The sequence below is a fragment of the Erythranthe guttata genome, chromosome 6 (genome assembly GCF_056151865.1).
Source record: "Erythranthe guttata isolate IM_541 chromosome 6, IM_541, whole genome shotgun sequence".
NCBI lineage: Eukaryota > Viridiplantae > Streptophyta > Magnoliopsida > Lamiales > Phrymaceae > Erythranthe > Erythranthe guttata.
The window spans coordinates 8,524,048-8,535,143 of NC_142538.1; the positions used below are offsets into that span (position 1 = coordinate 8,524,048).

General features: G+C 33.9%; 2 protein-coding genes and 1 pseudogene across 2 annotated transcripts; all 3 read right to left on the reverse strand.

Moving 5' to 3' along the window:
- Positions 1 to 935: 935 nt before the first annotated feature.
- On the reverse strand, positions 936 to 1,735 carry LOC105960441 (17.8 kDa class I heat shock protein). Its single transcript, XM_012984614.2, has one exon. The coding sequence runs from the start codon at positions 1,501 to 1,503 to the stop codon at positions 1,045 to 1,047; it is 459 nt and encodes a 152-aa protein (XP_012840068.2). The 5' UTR covers positions 1,504 to 1,735; the 3' UTR covers positions 936 to 1,044.
- Positions 1,736 to 4,855: 3,120 nt separating this feature from the next.
- LOC148770083 (uncharacterized) lies at positions 4,856 to 9,606 on the reverse strand. The gene is made up of 3 exons (XM_088818914.1): positions 9,214 to 9,606; positions 5,350 to 9,089; positions 4,856 to 5,268 (listed from the first exon to the last, which is right to left on the reverse strand). The coding sequence occupies exon 2, from the start codon at positions 8,027 to 8,029 to the stop codon at positions 7,229 to 7,231; it is 801 nt and encodes a 266-aa protein (XP_088675040.1). The 5' UTR covers positions 8,030 to 9,089; positions 9,214 to 9,606; the 3' UTR covers positions 4,856 to 5,268; positions 5,350 to 7,228.
- LOC148770084 (uncharacterized) lies at positions 5,068 to 6,473 on the reverse strand (annotated as a pseudogene).
- Positions 9,607 to 11,096: the final 1,490 nt, after the last annotated feature.

Here is an 11,096-nt window from a genome sequence, read left to right on the forward strand (position 1 = left end):
TCTTGATTTACTTGCATTTTTTTTATTTTATCAAGTAGGGAAAATTTGGATCGCCAGAGCGTCGGAGCCTCTGTTTAGTGGGCTGATGTTGGCATTGAAACTCTTCTTGTTCACAGTATTTGTAGCCTAATTCAATTCAAAGCAACCCCATCAATTATGTAAAAGTTTCACCTTAAATTACTCAACAAAACATGGAGAATAGTAATTGGCTCCTCTCATTTATCCTTCCGATTATCATCGCAGAAGTTGCACTAATTATTGGCGGCTACGGAAGTGTGTGGATTGGCGGACGAAGAATCGGTACTCTTCAATATTCTCACATATTTGTCCATCCTTTACAGACGACCCAATCGGAGTCACCAAATCGTAGAACAAGTTATAAATTACCAAAAGGACAACACAATGGAAAGTGGATAAGCCATGGTCATGTTTGTTATTTTCCAGCCTTGACCAAACGGTGTCAAGGTCAGGAATCTGAAAACTAACCCTGCGGACTACATTGGGATAATTTTACAAGTACATGAGGTTAAATGGATCCAATTGGAAGTAAAATGTGGTAAGGTGATCCCGACCCAGAGTACAAGGGGTGGAAAATGGAATTTGCTCTATATTTTATCCACATGTTAAAAAATAATAATCTAGCTTAATTATAAGCACGCTTTAAATACATATTTCTGAATTTTTCTATTTAACAATGACAAAATTAAACATGAACTATGAACTATTGGGACTATGGTTCGCCGCAACGCCTAGAACGCAAGAAGTTCTGTCTCATTTGGCAATTAATGGATTTCGGACGACGCAAAGTGGATGGAATTCGAGGGTGGAGAGTATTTAGTATTTGCGAAGGAGTACTAATGATTTGCCAGCAATCAAATGGTGAATTTGAGGTATATGTGGATGGTGTTTGGGAAAGTAGGGAATTTGAGTGCTTATTCGATAATACAATATTGATATTTCACTTGGGCAACAAAACCAACATTATTCATTGTTCATTACAACTACCACACAAACCAAAACTTGCTGGAATACAAAATTAAAACATTAACCAGATATGTGAATGGACTTGACCTCAGGCTTCTTCACCTCCTCTTTCGGCACGGTGACAGTCAGCACCCCATTCTCCATCGCCGCCTTCACCTCCTCCAATTTAGCATTCTCCGGCATCCTGAATCGGCGGATAAACTTGCCGGAGCTCCTCTCGACGCGGTGCCACTTGTCATTCTTCTCCTCTTTCTCCTTCCTTCTCTCTCCGCTTATCTGAAGAATATTCCCATCTTCAACCTCAACTTTCACTTCTTCCTTCTTCAACCCGGGAACATCTACCTTGAACAAGTGTGCCTCCGGCGTTTCTTTCCAGTCGATCCTAGCGTTGGCCACGGCGGTTGTTTCTCCGGCGGAGGAGAATGGGAAGCCCTGAAATGGGTCCCAAACATCCAATGAAAGTGGATCGAACACGTTACTCCGACGGCCATTGCCAAACAAGCTCGGAATCAGAGACATTTCTGCAAAAAATAATGCTGGATGACGAACTGCTTGATTTGGTTGTTGATGAAGAAATTGATAGTTCGCAGATAATAAGTTTTTAATTTTCGATGGGATTTGGTTGGAGCACGCGTATTTATATGGTGATCTGATAATTCTTGAAATTTCCAGAGCCAAACGGATTTTGGTGCAATTCGAACATCTTCCAGAACATACTTGTTCTTTCCTGAAGAAATCGCATTTCACCCCCTTGACATTTTCCATTTTCAATTATCGCACTTCCCCTCTTAAAATTAAAAAAAAAAAAATAATAATAAATAAATAAATACAACACCCCTTCAAAATATTTTTTTTATTGCATTTTGCCCCAAAAGTTAATTTCTGTTGGGTTTTTGGCCAAAATTGATGATTTTCAGCCTTCTTAAGGGTATCTTCTTGATTTCATCAATCCAACCGAAATCCTTGTTATCCATGGTTCGCCGGAACGGCCGTTCTGGAACGAGAACGGTGCCCTCTGTTCCGGAATCCGTAACCAGAACAACACCCACACCAAAAAATTGCATTTCTTTCACTCTTCCGCTCATCCCTATCAGTCCTTTGTCGGCAGCCATCTAATTTTCGCCAACCACATAACTGGAATCATGTGATTTTCATTGATTTTCAATCTAATTTTAATCTAAATTCTCCTACTAAACTGTCAACTTTCAGTCTAGATTGTCTATTTTAGTCTAAACTCTCCAACTAAGCTATCTATTTTTGGTCTATGTTGTCTATTCCCAATCTAAGTTGTCCAATTGAGCTGCCTGGAAGACTTATAGCAAATTCAAAATATTGAACCGCTTTATTAGATATATAAAATATTTTTGAGAGACTTTTAGCAAATTTCTCCTTTAAAGTTATAGGTTCTTTTCGAGTTAACCATTTCAGTATGTAATGATTATGCAGACAATTATCCTACCATTGAATATTCTGATAAGCGTAATAGTTTGAAGAATTGCAATAAGTACAAACTATCTAGTTTTTCCATGTTAAAATAGTAATATTCGTGTAAGTCCTTTTCTCCAAATTTTTTTACGTAAAATGATACTTTGCACGGAATCTCTTTCTGTGAAAAGATAACACCGTTAACTATATAGGGGATTTTATGCAAGTTTTTCTAATAACATATGGGGATTTGATGCATGGTTTTGCAACGTGCACAAGGGGGTCTACGCAAAATTAATTTATTCATTTAAAATTCAAATTATTTTCTTAAATTAAGTCGAATACATCTATTAATTTAAAATATGAAAACCAAAAAAATTAATATTCAAGATGGAAGATGAAACAAATTCTCAAATTATTTATGTTATTTTCACAATAATTAATCCAGAATAAATTATAAAAATAGATGATAATTCTAATAAAATAATTATATGTTTAAAAAATCAAAATTCTTAAATACATTAATAAATTATATCATATAAAATTATTATTTTTTAAATACCCACTACACCTATTAAATTTATATTTTTCATCATAGTAACTGAATAAATGTGTTGGACTTTATTTAAGAAAATGATGTGAAAATTTTAAATGAATTAATTTTGCATAAAATCCCTTGTATTGTACAAAATATGCACTAAATCCTTTTCTTTATGCAAAAATTGCGTAAAATCCTTCTTTAGTTAACGGTGTTAACTTTTAACGGAAAAGGGGATTTGGGAAAATTACAGTTTATGCCCCTAAACTTTACCACTAACACGATTTATGTCCTCAAATATTCAATTCACGAAATATGTCCTCAAACTTGCCTGTTTTGATCACTTTATGTTCTGTCGTTAACGTCGGCAGCTAACTTCGACGGAAATAGTACGCATGGCTCACATGACGTCTATGTGGCCGTTAAATGTCGAGCTGGACAACACCCAATGTCTACTTGGCCGATGAAACGTGATGTGGAGCGACACGTCATTCTCCTCCCCTATTTCTATTTTAAAATCCCTAATTCGCCATATCCCCAACGAACCCGTAAATCCAATCCCTAAAATTCCATTTCCAATCCTTCAATTGAGGTGAAATTCAAAAATAGCAGAATCGTCTTCTCAAGTTTTTGAATGTCCGAGTAGTTAAAGCGTCACAATTGCAAAAAAAAAAAAAATCAATTTGGTAAGTTTCCTCAAAGTTGTTATCTTTGAACAATTTTCGATTTTGGTAATTATTCTACTTGTAGTGTTGATTTCACCTCAATGTTTCCGATGTAGCATAAAATATGAGTAAAGGATCTAACTATGGCTGTCGGAGCTCATCCTCAACGAGCTCTGATGCTCATTTAATATTTTACACAATCAATTGTAAATGTGGATTTCTTTTGCCAGTGATTACATCATGGACGCGAGACAATCAAGGGAGAAGATATCAAGGTTGCTCAAAATTATGGGGTAGAATGCTTTCCTTTTATTTGTTCATTACTGTATATTGAATTTGTTATTTCAAGCTTGCCCAAATTATGGGTAAAATGTGTTCCTTTGATTCAAATTTTGGGATTCGTTACAGAAACCAACCTATTGTGGTGCATTCAAGTGGTTGGATCCTGAAATATGCGGTAGATCTAAGATGATTATCACCAGACTGCTTAGGAGAGTGAACAAACTAGAGGGTGAATTAGCTTGCTTCAAAGAGAAAGAAGAAATATTAAACCAAGTTGAAGGTGAAGTGGCTTGTTACAAAGAAAAAGAAGAAAAATGGAAAAAGCTAGAAGGTGAACTTGCAAAGGAAAGAAGGATTATTCAGAAAAGAGCCAAGAAACTGGAGGGTTTGATTGCAATGTACAATAAGAGGATGAAGTTGCAAGTTGGAGTCTTTATGGTCATACTTCTGTTCATTGCCATATATGTCATGAAAATTGGCATAGAAAGAGGGTCTATGTAATATTTTGGTTGTATGTGGATGTTGTTTGTAATGTTTTGTTTATGGTCAATTTTCAGTTGTTAGAAGTTCTTGTAATGGTGGATTTGGTAATTTGGTTGTAGTTCTTGAATTTGGTGAATTTGGTAGTAGTTCTTATATGATCAATTTTCAGTTGTTAGTAGTTCTTGTAATGGTGAATTGGGTAATTTGTTATATTCTTGAATTTGGTGAATTTGGTAGTAATTCTTGTATTGGTCAATTTTCATTTGCTAGCTATAATGTTGGTTTCCATCAAGTACCTTGTATGTATTGATCAATTATGGAACTTATATATACATAATTCAAAAACAGATGCTTATTCATTAATTTGAAATTCAAATATCAAACATTCAATAACTTGAAATTATCATCAAACATCCCATACAAACCAATTGTGTTCAAAAAACAAATCAAAACATCTCATACAAATCAAGTGTGTTCAAATCCTAACAAACCATCAAACATTAAAGAGCCAAACATCCAACATTCAAACATTCAAACAAACCTCAAACTAGCTATCAAATCCAAATATCAAATATTCAAACATACAAAATAACAAAAGTACGATTTTGATCAAACTTGATCACTTCTTCATCTTGGAGGCTGACTTGGAACCATGGGCTGACTTAAAAACATGGGCTAACTTGGAAGCAGCTACTGACTTAGTGACTTGGAAGATGCCTTGAAATTTGTGATGGATGCAGAGGCTGACTTAGAAGAACTTGCACCAATTTCAGAGCCTGAGTTTCCCTTAAGCTGATCGGTCACTGATAATGCTAAATTGGATAGTGTTATAAAATTGACACCTCCTTTAACAATTATTGGAGCCTGGATTGTTGGAGAAAATTGACTTGGCTATAATAAATAAAAAAAAAAATATAAATTAATGTAAATACTTATTAAAAAACATAATTATTAAAATATTAATTTAAATACCTTAAAGGATCCAATTATGTTCCTTCTGCGTGTTACTGTCATTTTTTTCTGAGGTCTTCTAACCTGCAATTTTGAACAAATAGCTTGCATAACTGAAGTTTTATATATTATATACATTGAGATACTGAAATTAAAAAAATAATACAATTATAAACCTGTAATTTTTCTTTATTTTTTGTAGTATGGATTGGTGGTTGTGGTAGTTGTGGAATTGAAACTGAAGCTTGAGTTGAAGCTTCAACTTCATTCCTTTGGTTTCCTTGCTCAACACTCATACCAGGACCCTTTTTGCATGTTTTAGAGTTGTGGTTTGTGCCTCCACATGTTCTGCACTTGTGATCTTTTAACTCCAACCAGCCTATGAGGATTTTTTGCAACATGTGGCTCATCTGCTTCTCTCCTCCTAATTCTTTGAGACCTACCTACTTTATCTGTGTAATTGAGTGTTAATGGAGGCTCTAGTGTACTGGCAGGCCACAATTCAGGTCCATTTAAAGGAAAGATAGGAGTTTCATAAGCATTTCAGATAGATTTCCACTTTGTAACAATTGCGCACATAAGATTCAGGAACTTCATTTCTGCACCAGATAGCAGACCATGCATGTTTACAAGGGATTCCAGTGAGATCCCATTTCCTACAGCTGCATCTCCTCTCTCTAACATCAACACTGAGTTGAAGGTCCCATAATTTGGAAATTCCACTCATCTGACCTTATTTGGATGCACTCTTCAGCTTCTTTCATTGTCTTCACCAACACTTGCTTAATCTTAGGACAAAGAAGACCATCCCACTTAAGTGTTTTTTCTCTATTTATTTGAATTATTGTCATCAAAAGATTTCTAATAGATTCAAGCAAAGAGATAATTGGTTTTTCTCTTTCATCCAGTATGAAACTATTGAAACACTCACACATATTATTCAACAAAATATCACACTTGGGGTAGATAGTGAAATGAGACCTAGACCAGTTTTGTGGGGGTTTTTTGGCTAGCCAAGTATAGGCCTTTTCATCTATATCCTTCAACTCTTGCATTCTCCTCTGAAATTCCTCAACTCTAGTTGCCCTTGCTGCAGCCCATAATGCTGATTTGATGGCCAATCCAGTGAAACCATCCCTTTTCATGTTACCATGAAGATGCCTCACACAGTACCTATTTTCAGTAGCTGGGAACAAGGTTTCAAAGGCTGGAATCAAGCCCTTTTGCTTGTCAGACATGAATGTCCATGTGTGTTCATTTTCACTAAAGTTCAGATCAATATTCAGCATATTCAAAAACCACATCCAACTCTCCTTTGTCTCACTCTCAACTATTGCATATGCAATTGGGTAGATGTTATTGTTTGGATCTAATCCAACTCCACTACGCAACTGACCCCCATGATTACCCTTTAGACAACACCCATCTACCCCAACCACTGGCCTGCAACCAATTCCTAAACCCAATTTTACATGCATTAAAACATATATAAAATATTTTAAGCCCGTTTTCATCATTCAACTGCATTCTCACAGTAGAGCCAAGATTACTCCTATCTAACTCTTGACAATAATCCCTTATTTTGCTAAACTGTTCCTCTAAAGTCCTCTAAATCAGTTTCAGAGCCTTTTGCTTTGCCCTATAGGCCTGTGATCTAAATACATTGGCCTTTAAGGTGGTACAAACTTCATTTCTAAATTCACTTGTGCCCAATTTTGGTTTTTCTTTCAATTTTTTCACAAATGTCTTCCCAATCCAACCTGATTTAATGCTTGTGTTGTTATAATTCCAAGAGCATTTGTTATGATTTGGATTACAGCTCTTAATTTGCCAAGCACCATCCCCTGCATTTTTCCCACATAGCAAAACCACTCACATCCATCTTTTTTACAAACTGCCCTCAACCTAATCTTGTCAACCTTCTGAAATTTATCATCATACCTCTCCTAAAGCAATGACTCTCAATAGCAAACTTAGCCTCATCCATGCTACTGAAAATTAATCCTAGTTTAAGATCTGGATTCTTTTTTTCTGTCATAGGATTGAACTTAGGGTATTTCACTCCAACACTTTCTTGATCACTACCACCACTAACAAAGTCATCATCACTAGCAACAAGATTTTCCTCCCCATCTTCATTATACAGCTTATCAAACATGCCACCACTTATGAATTCAGTACCCTCATATATCTTACATGTGCCCTTGTCTAAACCACCAAACTCAGCTTCAGAATCGACATAAGCTTCAAATAGCTTATCATCATCCTCCATATCATATTCAGACTCATAAAAAATATCATCATCTTCACTGTCAACACCCTCATCACTTAACTCTACCCCAATTTCATCTATCCCAATTTCATCGTTTATGACAGATTCAGTACTCCCCTCTGAGTTATTAACATTTTCAATGAACATCTTAACTTCAAAGTTTGAAGGAATACAGTCATCTATGCTAAGAACATCAACATCAGTTTCAATTGGCCTAAAACAGTTCTCATGTTTTAGCCAAAATTTGAAACTTCCCTTCTTAGTGTACCCTAAAGCATTTGCAAAATCCCACATATCTAATATACCAAATTGGTCAATATCCACAAAATCAAAGCATTCTACCTGCTCTCCTATATACATTCTAGTTGGTTCATGCCTCATAATTCCACCATAAAAATTTTTTATGCTAAAACATATAGGTTCACCCATTTCAGCTAAGGTGTTTGAGGAAGCAAAAAAAAAAACACAAAAACAAAAAACAAAAAAGAAACAAAAATTAGACAAAACAAAAATCACATTTTCACACAATTTAACAACATAGCTACAAAATTAAGGATACTTACTGTAGTTTGGAGTCCACTGAAGGCCGGATTCACTCTTTCTTGACATTTTCTTCTCCAGAAATCACCCAAAGCAGCGCAGCTTCTGAGAAGAGAAAAATTCTTCAAATGTGAGAATGTTTGGATCTTTTATGGGTTTATGACTTCGATTTTAGTATGAGATCGAGCAAGAATGCAAATTGGACTGAATATTTGGGAATGGGTTGAGGTGCTTGAAATTCTGAAGTGTGGGAAATTAAAGTTTATGGGAATGAAACGTGATATGTGAATTGGTAATTTGGGATTTGGGAGAGTGAGTTAGAGGAAATTAGTATATTCTTGTGCGAGGTCAACATTTAATATTCAATATATTTTTCCACGTCACATTTAATGGCCACATAGACGTCACGTGAGCCACGCGTGCTATTTCCGTCGAAGTTAGTTGCCGACGTTAACGACAGAACATAAAGTGATCAAAAGTGAAGTTTGAGGACATAATTCGCTGATTGAAATATTTGAGTCGTTTTAGTAATAAAGTTTAGGGACATAAAGTGTAATTTTCCCATGGGATTTCATGCGAAGTAAAATGAAACAGAAGGGGATTTTACGCAAGAAAAAAAACACGGGGAGATATTTGGTGCAGGTTTTCCTTAACACAGGGGGTTTTATGTTGTTTACCCCAGAATTGTCTGTATATTGTTTACTGTATTTTTCACTGACGTAAAGCATAGGGCGTATTTAGTATTTTTTTTTTCACAAGGACGTAATTAGCACGCCAACATCAACAAGCACATACTTTTATTTATTACAAGCACGAGATCAGATAGAGATAGTAAATACATATATACATCTTATTGTATATATTTATTCACTCTTTTATTTATAATAAGCACGCACGTCACAGATATATTCTCTTCTTGCAAGTCTCGTCAATTAATCAACGTGTTAACCTGCAGCAATAAATCAAAGCCACAAAACATAATCCATGCATTAATTTCTTGCTTATAAATATATATATATGTATGAAAGAGAAATCTTGTTCTTGTTATACGGTTGATCGAATAATGTACTCACGTTGAACAGTCGAGCGATGGGGTGTATCTGTATGGAAAAGGGATGCCGCATTTATCTGGAAGGCTGTTAACCAAACTAGGGTTAGGCGAAACGCTAGGTATAAGCGCTGTGAGGCATCTGCATGCGGCTTGTAAATCAGTCGTTGTTTTGGACGTAACCGATGCACGAAGTGATCCTCGTCACAACTGCGCTGCACGTGATTGCGGCTGATTCTACCTCAGCCGGACATGTAATTATAATTACCAAGATGCAAATCATCATCAATAATGCACAACCAACCTTATTAAGCGACAATGGTGATGGTGAAACTGCAGCCATATATAGATAATTCGACTAATGTCGGTATACTCTTAGCAATTGTATATTGGAATTGGAGATACTGATTTGCTTTGTGAATATTCCATTCGGGCTTGGGGGTATTTATAATGAAGAGAAGTAGGAGAGAAATTAAATAGTATCATGATAACATATAAAGATCATTAATTATAGTTATAACAAAGCTGAAAAAGCAGAACTGGACCACATACCTGTTGACAAATTTTTCATCATAATTCATAGGTAAATGATCTCTCATCAGAAAATTCGGTATTGAAGGCTAGCTTTTTTAATTTTTTTTTTATTATTATTTTTATTTTTTAAGGGAATGCGATCATGTTTACTAATACAATTTCATATGGTAATCCCTATGAATATCATCAATAGTAATAATAATAATAATAATAATAATAATAATAATAATAATAATAATAATAATAATAATAATAATAATAATATTAATAATAATAATAATAATAATAATAATAATAATAATAATAATAATAATAATAATAATAATAATAATAATAATAATAATAATAATAATAATAATAATAATAATAATAATAATAATAATAATAATAATAATAATAATAATAATAATAATAATAATAATAATAATAATAATAATAATAATAATAATAATAATAATAATAATAATAATAATAATAATAATAATAATAATAATAATAATAATAATAATAATAATAATAATAATAATAATAATAATAATAATAATAATAATAATAATAATAATAATAATAATACCAATACTAATACTAATACTAATTAATACTAATTGTGATACTAATAATATTAATACCAATACTAATACTAATACTAATTAATACTAATAGTGATACTAATACTAATACTGATACTGATACTAATACTAGTAATAATACTAGTACTAGTACTAGTACTAGGGAAATTCTATACTACACCTGGTGAATATAACTAGGCACCCTAATTAATAAGATTCTCAATGGCCCAATGGGTTTTAGAAATATAATTATAAAATAAATAAAAAAGGACACATGTCAAGAAAAGAGCCACACCGTGAAAATCACCGGGTGTAGCATCATATTCCCCCCCTAGTACTAATACTAATACTAATATTAATACTAATACTAATACTAATAATAATAGGGATTTTTGTGCATAAGTCCAAGACCAACCATCTTTATTGTTTTAGGTTCAGCGGCTATATCTCTTTCGTCAATACGCACATCCTTTTAATATGTATTATAAATAAAGGATAATATATGTGACAAAATTACCCCCAACCCTTTACACCAAATTCTTAATTGTAACCCCAATTTAATCAATTTGACCAAAAAAATCCAATTTTGACTTTTTTATAAAAAAATTGTTTCAGAAGTTATTTTTTTTGCCGCTGGTTTCTGACGTTGACTTTTGGAATTTTTTTTCTGGTCTGTTTTTTCCGCCGCCGGTTTCTGGCGTTGACTTTTTCGAAAAAAAAATTTTGGTCTGTTTTTTCCGCCGCCGGTTTCCGGCGTTGACTTTTTTATTGGGTTATTTTTTTTTACGCCCGCCGCTCAACGTTG